Source organism: Ooceraea biroi, chromosome 2 (assembly GCF_003672135.1).
Source record: "Ooceraea biroi isolate clonal line C1 chromosome 2, Obir_v5.4, whole genome shotgun sequence".
Lineage (NCBI taxonomy): Eukaryota > Metazoa > Arthropoda > Insecta > Hymenoptera > Formicidae > Ooceraea > Ooceraea biroi.
This window is the reverse complement of record NC_039507.1, coordinates 18,913,032-18,930,821: the sequence shown is the minus strand read 5'-3', so window position 1 is coordinate 18,930,821 and position 17,790 is coordinate 18,913,032. Positions and strand designations below refer to the sequence as shown.

The 17,790-nt window shown below is 44.0% G+C and overlaps 1 protein-coding gene across 11 annotated transcripts in view; it reads right to left on the bottom strand.

Annotated features, from left to right (window-relative positions):
* Positions 1-2,909: 2,909 nt before the first annotated feature.
* Positions 2,910-17,790, bottom strand: part of LOC105276339 (rap guanine nucleotide exchange factor 2) — a 144,343-nt gene continuing 129,462 nt past the window's right edge. For 5 of the 11 annotated variants that reach the window (XM_026967873.1, XM_011333870.3, XM_011333861.3 and 2 more), the window contains 13 exons: positions 17,270-17,731; positions 16,875-17,167; positions 16,043-16,346; positions 15,700-15,931; positions 15,306-15,610; positions 14,949-15,133; positions 14,659-14,870; positions 14,231-14,462; positions 13,842-14,162; positions 13,391-13,708; positions 11,998-12,114; positions 9,627-9,902; positions 2,910-7,307 (listed from right to left, as the gene is read on the bottom strand). In XM_026967873.1, coding sequence (XP_026823674.1) covers positions 7,276-7,307; positions 9,627-9,902; positions 11,998-12,114; positions 13,391-13,708; positions 13,842-14,162; positions 14,231-14,462; positions 14,659-14,870; positions 14,949-15,133; positions 15,306-15,610; positions 15,700-15,931; positions 16,043-16,346; positions 16,875-17,167; positions 17,270-17,731 — 3,289 coding nt within the window. In that variant the 3' untranslated portion in view covers positions 2,910-7,275. The remainder of the gene's footprint in view (positions 7,308-9,626; positions 9,903-11,997; positions 12,115-13,390; positions 13,709-13,841; positions 14,163-14,230; positions 14,463-14,658; positions 14,871-14,948; positions 15,134-15,305; positions 15,611-15,699; positions 15,932-16,042; positions 16,347-16,874; positions 17,168-17,269; positions 17,732-17,790) is intronic. The other 6 variants (XM_011333864.3, XM_026967872.1, XM_026967875.1 and 3 more) reach the window with 5 other exon arrangements.

Genomic DNA, 17,790 nt, shown 5'->3' with positions numbered 1-17,790 from the left:
TGATCGTAAGTAACATTATCTCTATGTAATCAGTATGAAAAACTTTAAACGTGTTTTTCTCGAAACCATGTTTTTCAAATTGGTTCCCATGATATCTCAAAAACCAGTTAATCAATTGACTCAGGCTTTTGCACACATCTTCAGTATATGTGTGGCTATAGCCCCTACCACAATCAAGTCGAAATATTGTTTTTTGGAATTTCTACAGCCCTGCAATGGTGAAAAAAATGGCACAAGTCGAAACTTAATTTTCTCAATGAAGTCATGTTTTAAATTTTCAACATTTTTTTTTCATTCTGGTACCTGCTATAGCCACACTCATACTAATTAAGAATCTCTTTGGTTTTTTTGTTTCAGATGAGCAGAACAGCTGAAATCATGGGAACCATGGACCAACTTTTTTTTCATGTTCTTATTTAATATCATGTGCAGCGCTTATTTATAGTTATTGTCTAATACAAAAATTTGGAAACATACACCAAATATGTATGAATAAGCAGGGAAAACCCTGCCTCAAAAAACCTTATACTTTTTTCAAAAAAATTCACCAAAATAGCATACAAATTCCGCTTTTACACTAGAATACCCTCTTAAAGCACAATAAGATTCCCCGTCGATTTTTTCAAAGATAACAATACCGAGGGTCTCGACCGGATGCTGAATCCATCTCACATCTGATCACGTTGAAAGGGATAGCGAATTGATATCGGTACCGTGACGAGCTACCCTCGCCCGGTCGATTCGTTCACGAAGATTGAGGAGAGCGAAGAATCCTGGCTCTATCGCGCAAGGATATTAATCTTCAGCGATAGCTTCAATTACGATACACTCGCATCGCTCATGAAAGTATCGGTCATGTAATCCTGAGGTAATACATGTCTTGTCTGCGAAGAAAAAGAAGCGCATCAATCGTCCAATCGAGCGTCCGTTGAGTGAAAAGGAAATTCGCACGAGAAATCGTAAATTATTTCTTCAGCCTTCAACGATCTTCAGGGGAGAATCATTAAAATAGTTGTTGGCGATCATATAGATTTTGTAATTCAAATTTCGTTCTAAAATGATTCATAGTGTCTTCTAGATAATCTCAAAAATCGTCCTGGTAAAATTGAAAACTATCGAAAGCGTATCTAAAAAATGCAGTATTTTGTCTTTAGTATATTAATTAAGTTAGAGGAAGAAAGCGATGATCAAATAAACGTGAGTGTCCGTAATTTATTTTTGTTAATGATCTATATGAACTGAGAAATTATTCGTTTAATTAATATTACTATTGCATTGATATTGCATTATATGCACCATAAAAGGAAGATAACGATCATATTAATTTAGATCGTGTCCGCCAAACGCCGCACCAGCAGCAGACAAAGGCTGCACTCTGCTGTAGTTGCATTTTTTTATTAGTTCTTTTTGTCAAATTATTTTGATAAGATACTGCTGCGATCTTCCTTTGTGTGATTCAGCCATGTGCTCGCGCGACACTTATTCTAGAAGGTCTTCCTGAATGCTTCCAAAGCATCTCGATAACAGAGAATCCTTTTCAGTAAGTAACGAGGTAGATCATCCCTGCATGAAATTGGAAATCTCCGATGACGGATGATTGCAGAGAATGTTGGAACGAATATCAGGGTATTGGATTGATGTTGAAGCTGGCCGGCCGGACGAGAGCAAACCGCCTCGTTCTGTCGAATCATTTACGGGGAGATTAAAGCGAGATTACGTTTCACCGAGAGTATTGGTATCGGCATTGGTACCTCCGATGAGATTCGATTACAGTGATCACTCGCGTCACTCGCAAACATTTAATAACTCCCGGCATAACGCGCACTTGTGCACAAGCGAGGATCGAGTACGGCCGTGTATAACGAAACGTGCGCGTATTCGCACGTCTCGCAAGATTACGTTTAATCACGAACGAAATCGCGTGCACGTCCCACACGTCGACTGAACATCGATATCGTTACTTTCGAGCATACGAGTGTCCGATAGCCGAAGGCGCGTGGAAGTGCACGAAAGTGAACGTGTCTAATACGAATATCCGGAATAACGGTCGATCGTTGCTCTCCCGCGTGGCCCCAATGATTCATCGATCGCACTGCGTGCTCGTTCTGCATTTTATAATACAGTTCCAATCGATTAACGCGCTACGGACTTTCAATCGGGCGCACTTTGCTCCGCAAATAATTGAGAACTTTTACCAAAAGAATGCCCAAAAATCACTCTGATGATTTGATCTGATCTGATTGCCGATCTGCCGCGCGCAAGTTCGCAGATCGCGAAGAGGATCCTTAAAGATCATACCGATCGAAAACGATTGCGAATGCAACAACTCGAACGATCGTGACGAGGATCGGCGCCGACAAAGATCGCGAGATCGCCGTGGGATCCCCGCGGATCTCGGAGCCGATCGTGAGCTGCGATCGAGATCAGAGCACTGCCGGGAGAGCAGCGGATTGTCGATCGCACACACGACGCAGGTAAGAGAACGGTTTTCGAGCAACTAACGTGCCGATCGGAAGGCAACGTTTCTTTCTCCCCTGTGCATGGTGCATCAGCTCGCCGCAGAGAGTGGGAAATGGCGAAATGATGGTAGGAGGTGGAGTGCCGCTGCGAAATCCGCGAGGGAAGGGATGTATGAGTGAGGATCCGCAATATAGATCGGCCGAGCATAATTAGCAAGATGAATTGATGCTGCAAGTGTCATCGCGTGTAAGTCGCAATTTTAATACGAATCCGACAAGACGGAATCTTTTCTCATTTTTGTCAACTGTTTAATAAAACAGAAGATAAGATATTCACATTTTTAGCGATTGACGAGGGAAGAAATCGCCTGCGAATAATTGCCGCACGTTCGCGTTACGTTTCGGGAGTAAAAGACGCATGTGTGTAAGAGGTGGCGAATAAATCACTGATTCTTTATGAATTCTTTAATCGTTCATATATTGTTTGTTGAGAGGGATTTACAGGTGTACATTAATGGGAGTATAACACCTATACGCGTGACCCTTCGCGGGCACAGCTGTGAGCCGCGTAAGTCTACGAATGGTAAATCTTAAATATGCATTCGATATAGAGTTGCGTGTTTCGCCACTTATATGTATATAATAATCGGTAGACTCCGCATCTACACGTACGGTAGACAGATATACAAAACATCATATATCGTACAAAATAGTAGCAGTAGTATCACTATTAATTTCGTTCCAACAGATAAGATCCGCTACGAACGATATCAATTATAATTCAAACTACTCGCGCCGAATATACGCGAGGATGCTAAAAGCAAGCGTTTGCGTTAACAAAAGAAGTTCATGAGCTCTGTGGTCCTTTGTACCTCGAAAAGCGCGACATCGGCTCTTCGTTTTCTTAAACGGATTTATTGAAGAAAGAAATAACACGAAAATTCGATGTATTCACCCCTGGTCATCAACGCAAAATACCGTACGTAGCGGTCCGGTATTAATCAAAACGAGAGCTGAAACTTAAAGATACTCGGTTCTATGTACGTATGTACAAAATCGTGATACAGGGCGTAAAGTGACGCAATCGCATTTTTCGAATGATATTAGGAATCAAGGAAACTGATGTAGCATAAGAGAATATTCCGGTTTCGAGATGAAAACTTTCTCAGAGACAAGCACGAAAGAGACTTTGTTGTAAGCACCTTTGAAATCTGAAGGAGAAAGTATACGGCGTTGCAACTTTTTCTCGTGACATCCTTCGTGTCGTCTTTCCACGTTGTGCATGGAAATAATTGATTTTTTTAAGTGCACAGATAAATAGATCTTGCCTGCGCAACGCTTCTCCTTTGCCTCTCACGTTTTCCAGCGACGTGCGACAGAGTCATTTCACGCGGAACAGCCTGTATACGTGTTATGTGTACGCGTATATATACGTTGGGAGATTTTTGCCGAGGTGTTAGCGTTTGTACTGTTGTAAACCGTTAATAAATAAGCGCGGGAGGGATAGATATCGTTGTAGGATAGGATCGCAAGACGAACAAACAAGACGAGAACTGAAAAGGCGGGAGACGTTGTACTATGTGTGATTCAAGTTTTATTAAACAAATTAAATACAAAAGATCTTCTGTTGCCTGCTGTCCGCGTTATAATCGAATATCTCGGGGTTATAAATAATAATTAAAACAACAGAACAAGGCGTGGTGTATAAATAAAAAATAAAGAAAGAGACGGCGAGCGGAAAAGTGCGGCTCGTCTTAATGTTTTCCGGTTTTTTTTCGGAACAGTGAACATATGTTCTCGCGTGGTCGCATGTAGCCATTCCAGACGAGCCAAATTTTTCTAAAAGAAAGGAGCAAGAGTTACCTAATGCGCCCAGGCCCCTTTAATTCAAAACTCAATTTACGTCGCTGCTAAAATTATACATGACTTCGCCAGAACACGTAAAAATCTGACCTCCTATCGAGAATCCTGCGTCTCGGATCGAATCCCGCGTGTAAACCGTCGTAAATCGTATACATTTCATATGAGAATTATGTAAACTACGCTACTTTATATTAAGGATTTTATGTTGGGGACTTTTCAAAAGTTGTTGGAAATACGCAGTATGCCAATTATAAGAATAAGAAACGAACACAGATTCTGAATTCTCGATAGAAATTCATCGACATTCTCCGCAGGAGCTAAATGCACGTGGAATGACGGAGCCTGGCACGCCTAAAATGCAAAAAGACGGCGGAAGAAAACGAAATATAAAGATAAAAATGATTTTATCGTGTCAGAGTCAACGAAAAGTGAATGACGTTCAGTTTTGACGCCGCGTTATACGAAGAATTTTAATTACCGGTTAAGATACGCTTAAAAATTTCCTCGAGAACGTTGGATATTAATATTTAAAAGTCGTTAGGATATGTACAAAGAGATATAATATATATATATATATATATATATATATATATATATGAATATGAAGTAAATATATTGTGAATTTTCGTCCCAAAGAACCGAGCTGAGTACGGAGAAATTATCCTCCCGATCCTTCGGGATCATTGGACACTACGTCGAAGAGTAACACAGTCTTCGTGGATTCCGAGATTGGTCTTTTAATAAAAACAAGAGAACAGTTAATGAAAGAAGTAGTGATAATAATAATATCTAACGGCAGTCCGTTAAACGAGGACTCTTGTTTCGATCTTTCCTTTGTTTTTCGAGATGGTCCAAAGTGGAAGGCATGTCGAGGGACGTAGACACGGCAAGACAAAGTCTGGAATGTGATTAATGGTAGAGATCCGAGTATCCAGAAAAGCACTGTGTTGACCCTCGATACTCTCTCTCTCTCTCTCTCTCTTCCTCTCTCGCGAATACATTCATACTCTTTCACGTGTACATTCACTCTCTTTCCCTTGTTCTCTCTTACGCGCTCTCTCATCTTCCGCATACCTGGCAATCGCAAAAACGGCGCCTGGGTAATTAGGCCCTCTTTGCTATCGCGTCGATACACATCGTGCACGCGAATTACAGCTTCTTTATAATACTTGTAAAAGGACTCGAGTCTTGTGTCAGTGGATAAGAGCGTACATCTGCGTGTGTGTGTGTGTGTGTGTGTGTGTGTGTATATAATATACATGGATAAATCTACGATAATAAATCCAACCGCTGCTCTCGTACCGACACAATATAAAATAGCGAAAAACTTTATCCCTTTTCTTTCTTCCCCTTTCTTCCCTTTTGCCGTCGAATTCTATATAGATACGATTTAAAGAGGTCTCTTCCGCGTGCCTAGCGGATTACACGCGAATGAAACTAAAAGTACCGATACTGATAAATAAAATAACGAAGAATGCAGAAGAATGCCTGATGATTAAGTATAGAACTAAAGTTTGAAATCGAGGACGAACGATATGACCTACCTGCGAGTTAAAATTCGTTATGCGTTCTGTAAAAATATATATGTATATATATATGTACTGCAAAAGGTAGTCTCGCGATGCACGTAACGAGTGCACTTAAAAAGAAAAAAGGGATTGCGCGCCGCTGTGAAAAACAATTATCTCAATCGGTTTTACTTTTCGAGGAGTTCCTTTCTTTTTGTACCTGATCACATCGACGTTAAAATTCGGCAAAAGCATAAAAACTGTTCGCTTCCCTTGTAAAATAATATTCCATCGTCCACGTTATAAGAATTATCAGAGAACGACGACGGACAGATTGACGACAGATGGTTAAAAGCAAGGCGCTTAAAATGGAATAAACCGTTTTTCGAGTTTGAACGCGAGGATGAAGTCTAGAACGATTATAAAGAGTTCCGCTTGCTTATCGGTAAAGAGGCGAATCTCCCTAGCTCTCGAATCTCTCTAATGCCGGTGGAACGTTGTCGTGGTTTAAATGCACGACGAGTCAACCGCACACGATCCCAAGTATCTCACACTGGATGACCGACATCTCTCATCTCCCGTAGTCCCGGTTCCTCCTTGTTTAATATGTAACTATATAACACTATGCTATTTACATCAACTTATGCTTACGGGACACTAAAGATCAGCCTACAAGTATATATTACAGGACACGCCGTTATCCGTACTTTATCTGGCGACACAGGCGCAGTATATATATAACATCTTTGGACTCGGTTTTATTACACATTTATATAGAATATTACGATCGCGCGCACTCTCTTTCTTTCTTTCTTTCTTCTCTCGCTCTCGCTTCCCGTCATCTCGTGAAGGCTCACGAGCGTCTACTTGAGAACTGCTCCTTCAGTCTAATAAAAGAAAAGTACTCTCCTATCGTATCATTCACCTGTTTATCGGCATTTTTACTCGCCAGTGACTCGCGCTTCGCTTCCCAATGCCGATAAACGGTACGTTGTAAAATACTTTGACGCTTGAGATTCACGATGAATTCTTCCTTCGAGCTTGTCGCGGGGACCCTTGGAAGACGAGCGTTCGACTTAAATAAAAAATAAAAACGCCTCTTCTCTCCTCTGCGGTGAAGCGTAAAACGGGGATCTCGCCCACACGAAAAATTAGCTCGCGACTCTGCCGAGTGTGATAGTGTGAGTGGCGTATGAAATACGTCGTTTCATACGTCGCCGGATCAGGATGCCGCCACGCTGTTCACGCAAAACGACAACGCCATTTACAGGAAGAGAATTCTCACGTGTCGTAATTTCTTCCCTGCGTATTCTCTTTTCTCGCAACGGCTCGCGCGTGGCGCCATCCGGATTCACGATTTCTCTTTTTGGCCGCGCGAAAGAAACGGTACGACGGAATTAACTAAACGATAATAATCGAGACTCGGCGAAAACTCGTGGAGCACTTTAAACCGCTGACACTTGGGCGTCCTCGTCATCTGCAACATTTCAAAGTGGGATTTAGTAAGTGAGACACACCGAGGCGCCGCGCAGGATGATTGGAATACGAGGGACTCTAATTTGGACGAACGTGATAGTTTACAGGACGCGTGCAGTCCTGCCTCGATTTAACAATATCCATCTGGTCCAAATGGAACCAAAATACGTGATTAGAATGGCCTGACGCAGCAATTACAGCGAAAACTAAAGAAGAAAATAACGGAGAGATCTCTGTCGCAAATCGGGAGCTGTTGCAAAAGAAATTTCATGCTGGATGATAAAGCGGTTTATGTACACGTAGAATTTATACTTATTTTCTATATCGTTATGCGTATTCTATATTTTTACAAGTTAGAGTCTCTCGCTAATGCAACGCTTACAAATAGAAAATGTGTTATATTCGTCTCTCCGAGTCTTAAAAATCATTTTAGAAAGCAGTCGGTTTTCAAGAGAAATGAATGCAAACAATCGATGCAAATGAAAAATGGATAACGGTAACACGTGCGACACGTACACAAGCAACGAATCATGCCCGAGCATCACGCAGAAGGTAGACCGCGCGTAAAACGTGCAGTCCGGTACGTCCGTGACATTTCTATGCAAAATTCGATGATGGTAGGCAAGCTAATGTATTATGCAATGTATGTATAATATAATCACTGACATAAATATTGACTTAATGTGGGCAAGTGATTATGCATTGCGAAATTACGGGATTAGACACCGGTGAGTGCGTTATTTGATGACGTCACACGTACTGAACACAAGCTTCTAACGACTTATACAGACACTGCATTCATTTATACTTAACACTTATTTATTAGTAATATTATAATATACTATATAGTACCGAAAGTTTCAACTTCAATATATGTATATCGTAACATTATCACTGTGTAATTACGTTCCATATTTCATTTCTTTTCAATCATCTCTTAGATTGTGCGTGTGTGTGTGCGTGTCTCTTTCGAAGATAGGAACGATTATTATTCGGAAAAAGTGGTTTACAATGTATTTCTAAGCTAACACCATGTATAATCAGAGGGGAAAAAAAAGTGGTAGCTGTACCTCCCAGATAGTGTACACAAAAATCAGAAATGGATAGCGCCAAGACAATGACCGTTTTCAATAGCACGCACGATGAAAAACGTCAAACAGCGAGGAAAGATGTTGAATCGATACACCCACAGAAAAGATTTCTGGACTTAATGCTATTACTCTTTAATCTATCATAAAATAAGATCGCTATAGCGACAATCATATTTATTATTGAAAAGAAGCATATTTTAATCTTGAATAGAAAATTCGAAAATCTACATTAAAATAATCTTGGTGCTATCTCATTAATTTTCTCAGAAGGATTTAGATACAAATTTCTAGCAAGTTCAAAATATTCTTCATTTAAGAATATTGTGAGATCTAAAAGACATCTTATTCTATTCTTCTAAGAGAATTTGTAGAATCTGCACAAAACGGCCAATATTTATGTGTTGCAATCGAAAATCGGGAAAGTGTTTCTGTTATTTGCAATGAATAAGTGCAATACTTTACAAGAAATATTAAAAGATATGGAAATGTCTTATCCCGAATCTTATTTCTCAAGTAAGTATATTGTATATACTTACTTACATTTCCATATCTTTTAATATTTCTTGTAGAGTATTGCACTTATTCATTGTAAATAACAGAAACACTTTCCCGATTTTCGATTGCAACACATAAATATTGGCCGTTTTATCCGAATAAAGGACGCAGAAGCGCCGAGTCGACGAGCGACTGTGAGAAAATGATGCGTCGACATCGACAAAGCCTACTATAAAGTGGCGCTAATATCAAATTATTCTACATACAAGAATATATAAGCATAAATTTGTATATGTTACTCTTGTCTCAAGACAGTAAGACAATCTTATTTAATTCGAGAGAGAAGAATAGAAATTACTGATTTAAATAAAAAATTGTTTTATTTTCATATTTTTTATACTTGTAATACGATTAAATTAGTCAAGAATATTTTTCGTCTTGTTATCAGAAATTCTTTCTGAGGGTGTAGAAGAGCGTTGGCCAGATCAGTGCAGAAGGTATCGTTACGGTAGCTACGGAAATGCAAGTCAAAGAGTAGCTACTCCAACAGCTGGTAGATCGAACCTTCGCCGTGGGATCGACGCTCTTCGCCGTGCGTGAACGTTACAAGTAACAGGAGAGCGTAAGAAGAAGCTTCGGCGAGCGTGAACCGGATAAATAAGTGTGTGAGCGTGAAATGTGTGTCTGTGTATGAAACGGTGAAGAGCGATTTGGCTAGCTAGATGTAGATGTACCATCTTCGTGGTCGGTGCGATAAGTGACCCCTTCGTGGCTGTTAGCACGACCGAGTCTGTGCAATCTCGCCATGTGTTGCGCGACTTTGTACGCCGGTGGTTGACGGCATTGTGGCGCACTACTCATGCTGGGTCGCATCGTAGCGAGCGACGACGACGATGTCATGCTGCCTGCCATCGCGCCCATCGTCGTCATTATGGTCGTGGAACCCGCTCCGGGCGGTGGCAGCGGGGCTGGCATCCCTAGGCCCATGCTCGCTCCCAATCCCGTAGTACCTGAAAACCCTCGACTCTCTCGATCTCTCTTTCTCACTCCCTCTCTCCCTCTCATCACCTCTCAAACCGCTTTCCCGCTCCTCGATACTCTTCATCATCCACCAACTAGGCGATTCGCTGCCACCGCGGACGCAGTGCTTGTAAACGAGCGCTTATGGGAATGTTGAGAGCATCACGATTGCGATCCGTGCTCGTTTATGTTCATTACATGGGAATTCAATTATCGGCATGAACATTAGGAACTCGTTTACGCGACTGAGATCCGCGAGAGGCGAGCGAGCTCAAAGGAAACCGCAAGGCACTCGTCGCTACTCGACGCTCACTACCCGCCCGGAAAAGGAAAGAAGCACGTAGCGGTATGTACCATTTCGTGTAGTTAGTATTCACTCGCCCCTTTCTCTGTGTGGAAAAAACGCCGAGTTACCGCTAATACTACGGGACACGCAGATATGCAAATGGAGCTCGATGCAGTTGCGCATTGGGCGCTTCTAGGCAGCGGTACTACGTCTGTATCACCAGTGCGCTCACATCACAGACTCGCTCGCTAATTAATGGCTATGCGGGGGCGGCGATGTCACACACCAGAGGCCAAACAAATCGCTTTTCCTCAAGAAGGGCAAATCAAATCAAGTTGCGAGCAAAGCTCAAAGGACTCGCTGGAAGCCGAATTACTCACTACCACTCGACATTCACAATGTGTTATTTTTACATGCACGCGCCACACTATTTGCATCCTCAGAGTGACGTAATTCGAGTCAGGAGAGGCAAGCAAGAGCAATGATGATTCAATGCAGGTCAGGCAGACGAAGCGAGCAGACAGTCGCGGACTCACCTTGAGGAGTTGGGGGTTGGTGATGATGATGATGATCGTGATAATGTTGGTGATGATGGTGGTTGTGGTGGTGGTGATGATTGTGGTTGTGATTCTGATTGGCGGGAAGCGGAGGTAACACTGCTACCGCGTGAGGGAACGGAGGCGCACCGCCTCTCATAACAGACCCTGCACCATACAGAGGCCACATACGGCATATTTTTTTACAAGATCTACAAAGTCGCGCGCGCTGCTACCGGAGGACAATAGCCGATGACAAGTCGACCTGCGATTTTGCGCGAGTGAACTCGACTCGCAGCGAGATGCGAATCGCGCGGCGTACGATCAAGCGAATGACGCAAAACACCGTCGCATGATTAAGCAAGTAATGGTCGATATGACAGGCCGTAAAGCGAATTTTACACAAGTGGCGGAGAACCTTGAGAAGCGATTGAAAGCACTATGTACGCAACGCACGACGACGCGGATGTCGAAACAAAAAGCACACGGCGTTTAGCGCTCAACGTTTAACCCTTTGTACGTTCGTGGAGCATTATTTATGTAGCAAGTCGATGAACGCTTCAAGTTAAGTCGCCCCATGGGACATACGTTCCTCAGCGATAAAGTTTATCCAACGACTCGAATGGCGAATAAATAATAACACATCAACGAAAATGTTTCATAGCATTACTCGAATAATTAAAACTATATATATATATTCATAAACGCGAATCGTGACTGTGAATATTCAAAGATGAGCGTTGAAACCGCGATAATAATTTCGGTCGCTCCGATTTTCGATGCCGCGACACTGCATCGCCAAACACAGGGACAGGGATACTCGCACGTCGACGGCATCGAAATCTCGACACACCAAAATTATTCTGGGCTCCTAGCTTGAATCAACACAGTATACTATTACCGAACACAACGACTACGAGACACGTAACCGACTGGCAACATAAAAACAGACAGATAAATGCGAGAAACAAAGCCGACGAGAAGTACACAAAAAGGAAACAGAGCGGATGGGTGTATAGAAGTAATAACCGTGAAAACTTGTTTCTCATCAACTTTCGCGAATGCGAGGAATTCCGCGAGGAATTTCATTTCCGGAGCGGCCGATCCGCGCGGACCACCACGAAGAGAGAGAGACTACTATCTCTACTAGTCTACTACGGATCTACGGATCGGGCAAGAGGAACAGCACACGAGCACACTTCGTCATAATCCTTTCCCGTGTTTTTTTTTTTTCGCTCTTCGCGTCTTCGCTTGATTACATACCTTGCAGAGCGGAGTGTCGTCTTTGCGGTGGCGGTGGGCTGCCGCCCGCTTCCACGCTGCTCCCGCTGTGGCTGTCCAGCTGAGTACTATGACCACTGTCACTGCTCGTCACCGAACCTACGCACACGTCCCCAAGACACTTCTATCACTACACACGTTCCAACCGGGGGGAGTCGCGCCCTGACACGCGATCGCTAAACGCTCGCAAGCCCTGTTGGCTTGTTAGTTTTTTTGCTCGCGATAACGAGCCTGCACGGGAACCTAACATCAGCGTAGCACCTCGTGCTGCGAGCGATCCAATTACGCACCTTTCGCCTGTCTCCTTATTCCGCGAGCTTTTACGAGCTCGCACTTTACAGCCTTGCGATTACACGCGATTGTATACCACGTTGTAATTGTAACGGATTAAATTTCCTATTCGGCGACACTCGAAAACCGGATTATGCCCGTTGAATTTAAACGTGCGATTTCGATAATTTATAAATTCCATTTTTGCAATAATATCTGAGAATCTATTTCGATCATTAGGATTTGTCTGTTTCGAGCGCGTAAGAGCGGTGCTTGAATTAAAAAAACGGCTTCGTATGTCCCATGGTGTAAGAAGCCTGAACGAAAGCCACGCTTTCTGGGATCCGAGTTCAAAGCATCCGTGACGTATCCGATCGGGAAGAAAGCCGGTCCTACGTTAATCGGCGTACGAGATGCGTGTATCTGTGTGAGTGTACGTGTGTACATATGGATCAACTAAGTAACATGGAACATTTATGAATTGCATAAACGGCTGTGCAGCGTGCATAATAATGAGATTCCTCGTTGCGAGACCTGACCAGTGTTACGTAACGAGCAATGAAGGTGCGTGATGGTGCTTCGCGAGATGCGTGTCTACCAAGTCAATATATTTAATCGATTAACAATCTAGCGATCTGTCAATACGATCTAGAGAGAGTTACGAATACGAGAGAAGCTAGAAATTAAAAGTGTATCGCGAAATTAAAGAACTTTGTGGTCCATTTAGACGAAGCGATTCTTAACGCGACATCGTTGTTCGGATTTTCGGAGTCGCACTATATCTCTCGCAAACATTGCCGTGTCAGAGCATGCCAGATACAACTCGATGCAATTCATAGAGAGAGCGTATCGTAAGGAAGTTACAGAGATATTGAAGCGTCGATGACGCATAGAGACATCCGAATAAAGACTAACACGTACAGTGCTGCGACATGATGTAGTACGATGAAAATTAAATAAAAAACAATCACACTAGCTGCTCTTTTTCTACGATACCGAATATCGATCCGTCTAAATATGTTGTTGAAAGAACTTGGAGAAGAGCGTATCGTTGTAATGGACAGCATCTCGCTTGAAACCATTGAGGAAGAGAAATTTCACTCACCGCTCGTTAACGTTTTCCTCAGCGGCTGGAGATTGCTCAAGCTAGTTACGCTACTGCTCTCCGCGCTGAGGTCAACGGGCGGCGGTAGACTGGCAGGCGTGTCGCTGTGGGATCGCTCGTGCATCGGCACTCTACTGCCGGACCCTACTCTTCTAGGCGCACCTGGACTAGGCTCCAAGCCGCTCGAGTGTAGCGCCAAACCAGGTACTGGTAGCGGCGGTGGACAGTGTTTGGGTTGGTACGGTCGTGTCTTGTGAGGATCCGACAGTGCCAACATCTTCCTCACCGCCTGTGGCGACGCGGCGCCAAATTTTGTTCCTGGAATCGTGCAATCAGCACAAATTACGAGATAGAGCACCAAGTTCACCGAGAAATAAAAGTTGTTAATTAAAGTTGTTAATATTAATTGAATTTCGATTACATTAGAGCAGTTGGACAACGATCTACCAACCTTGTATACTCTTCCTGCCTTCGCTGGTGCTGCTGGCGCTACTGGTAGTGGACAAAGTCGGCGACGGGTGTCTCCTTCCCCGACTGCCACCCAGAGGTACCGCGGCAGCGACCGCGACCGCGCCCGCGTGCGGTTCGCAGTCGACAGAGAGCTGGTGCAGCCGTTCCTCGTCCGTGATCACCTTCATGTTCGCGAGATAGGCCTTCACCCTCCGGACCATCTGCGCCTCCTCAAACATCTTCTTCGGATTCGGAGCGGCCGTGGACTTTTTCCGTCGCTTCACCGTCGCGGTTTGGCCGCCTGTAAGCCGCGACATTGCAGCTGTACGCAACCGTGCTTGAGAAACCAGACGACAAAACAGCAACGAGAACCGGGTGTAAGAAGCTCACCTTGATTGCCAGTGGTCATTTGATTCAAAGCGACCATCGCGGAGCTCGGCGGCTGCCCACCCCTCTCCAGCATGGTCAGCAAGTCGTACGGCGAGGAGCACATGTTCGTTAGCGTTCGCACCTCCTTCGCGATCATTCGGAGTTTCTCGAAGTTCACTAGACCTTCCACCCTCGAGTCGTTACCAAGGTGTATGAAGGTCAGGTCCTTTTTCACGACCGGATAGAAAGGTATCTGAAAGACAACCGGAAGAAATAAGAAAAACTCGAGTCGGCTCGCTACCATGTTAGTCGCTAAAAGCCATCATCGCGATACGATATCGCGGACGATACGAACTCGAATCATGGAAATGAATCACTAAAATAAAATATATCGAAGTAAACGAAGTCAACGAGATAGCTTCTTTGTTCAAGATAAAAGAGTGACTCACGATCGGCGGTTGCGTTTGTTCGGACGCCACCAGTTGCCGGTATTTACTCATATTGCGGCTGGGATCCATTAGCTCCTGCAAGTCGCTGAACAATCTTTGATACTTGGTCGGCAGCTTCTCCCACGAGGCTCTCAATCGCGACACCGCGCCATGACCCAGACCGGACACGATCGCGAACATGGAATTGAAGTTTTTGCACTCCTTGCACTGGCCTGTACCGGAGAACGTTACGGTGATTAAATGACTGCAAGAGACAAGAGAGAATAAGAAAGTATATCTATCGTACTCACGCGCTATCTTGATAAATTGCTTTATGATCTTGCTGCGCCGCACGAGATTGTGCTCGGAGCAAACTTCCGTCACGACCCAAAACATTTCTCTGTTGACTAGTTCCGCGAATTGACTGAGCATAGGCACGCCGTACCTGCTTTTCAGTTCAAACAGATCGTCCACGTACTCCGTAGACTCGATTTGTCTGCAACGCGAAGTGTACAAAATTACTAAATTAGCTATTGTTTTAGAATTTGCAAACATCAAGCATGAATAATTGTAAACGGATTCAATTAAAATTAAAAATAAAAAAAAAACATTCGAGGCAGGCAATTTTCACATTTAATTTTTATACACTTCATAAAATGTAGACTCACCTGAATATACTGAAGTCCTGCAAGGTCAGTTGTATCGCCACTTCCACGGCGTTCAACTGCAGGAAGTGCACCTGAGACTCGCGAATGAGTTCGGAAGCTTGATCGTCGGCTACCAGAGTCTCAGAGATTCCGTTGGTCTTCAGGTAGTATCGGGAACTCAGTCCTATTCGCTCCGCGAGATTCTGCAACTGGTCCGGTAGTCTACGCTGCTTGATCATGCCGCCCTCGCCGACGCTCACTTCCGCCAGAGAGAAGTTCGAGCTGCTTTCCGTTATGCCGAATTCCTGAAGCGCAAGCATCACCACCTGCGAGAAAACGAGTCGTTGAGTAATATACCTCTTTCATCAACGCAATCTAGGCTTGCAGCGACACTAATTTTATTAATTTTACCCACCTCGTGCGCCGTCGTCTCTTTGTGAATAAGGAGATACTTGCAAGTCTGATCCGCTTTATACACCTTGAGTACGTGCTCGGGGTAGTCGTTTGCCCTCAAGTCGTCATAACAGTAAAGCGACGTGAGATCCGGATTACTCTTTGAATGGTACAGGTTGGTAGTGGTCTGTACGAGCCCTGTTCCCGGTGGTGTGTGCGGTGGCGCGAGAGGATCGTCCACGTGCACGCCGTCGCTGTGAAAAATTCAGAGCGTCAGCGAGATCGACAATCGCGCGAACGTCACGTGTGAATTATCATTTCGGCGATCGCGTGATTTTATCTCCACGAGTAATGATCCCGCTCACTTGATCGTGTTCTTTGGCAGTATGTTCATCTTCATAAGTGCTTTCTGTAATCGCCGCTTCGGCCCGAGAGTCATGAATCCTTTGTGCTCCTTTTTCGCGTCCTTACATGGCGACACGTTGTTGTCGGGAATCAACAACGGTACTCCGCCGATCATGGGGTTTAACGGATTCACAGGAGTCATGGGGTCAACATGCGTCGACAGCCTGGCGCGTGGATCCGACGGGAGCCTGGGTATCTCCGGCTTGCTCGACCTGCCTCGCGGTCTCGGCGAATTATCTGGCATTTGAAGCATTTCCTTAAAAGCTGCAAAAATACAGATAATTAATGGTAAAGGAAATATATCTCGTCGTTACTTAAAATTATAAATTAAAAATAAATTATTACATAAATTATTACAGTATTATAAAGGCAAAGAAATATATATATATATATATATATATATATATATCACAAAAGTATTTAAATCTTTAAGTACTGCATGTTATATATAGGGGCTTTTTTCAAGTAACTTTATGGGGCAAAACGCCACTATAGTAGCTTCCCTCTAAGTGATTCTTTGGGAATAACTATAGTGATTTTTTTTCTCGCATTAAAAACGATGTGGAAACGTCTTACATCTATTTGCAATTTATTACATCGAAAACAGCTTTGACAATAGTATTACGGAAATTTATAATAGGAAGCAGCGAAATACCGATCGCATTACAAGTACCAATCAATTCTCGCTTCGCGGCAAACTCTGCGTTTAGTTCAGCCATGACGTAAGGATTGAAAGCAATTACAAACGTAAAGTTTGAAGTATTGCGAATCAAGTTTATGATTTACGCTCACCAAGTAAATTCGATTTCACAGTTATACTGAGATGCGTGGAGGCTCTCAGGATGTCCAGAGCCTTCGCGTGGTTCACGTGCTCGAAACTTTGGCCATTCACTTCCAGGATCTGGTCGCCCCTCTTCAAACCCACGTCTTCAGCCTTCGATCTCTTGTCAACTTTCGAAATAAATATACCGAAACCTCTCTCAAATCCCCCTAAGATGCTAAAATTGAGGACCTCGTCCCTGTTCGGCCTGGCTAGCGTCACGTTCCGCGTTCTCGCCTTCGCCGCGCATGCAATATTTAGTAACCTGAAAATTCCAATTAAGCGTGAGAAGCGTTTCGCTTAACAATAATTCCATCCAGTAGTTTCTCTCGAAAGATAATACGAGAAAATTAATGAAAAAATTCACCTCTGCTGGCCCAACATCTTTTCTCTCTCCAATCCAGCCTCGAACGCCTCCAAGAACTCCATCATTGCCGGATCAGTCTCAAAGTCGGTAAAATGATTGTTCACCCATAGGAGTACGACGCGGGCGACGCGATCGCGCACCTGCGCCTGGTCGAACCATTCCAGCAACTGGCCCGCGACCAACAACGGACTCTCAATGAACGTTCGATGAGTCAATAGGAAGTCCTCCACGTAAGTAGGATCCGTAATACTGTTCTCTTCGATGAGCTGTAACATCAAACGGTCGGGCGTTCCGCGGATTACCACGTGCCCTCTCCGCGCGGCGCCGTCCAGAGCTCCCCGCAATTCGGTCACCAATATCACCCTGCCGTTCTCCTCGTGTCTCCTGGTGTTCTCCTCGCCCTGATGCTGAATTCGAAAGTAGTCTGCTTGCGTGACGCACACGAACTGGCAGTCGTCGCATCTGCGGAAAAACAGATCACCGTACTCTCCCGCATCTTTCCGGGTCTCCCGACAGAAACG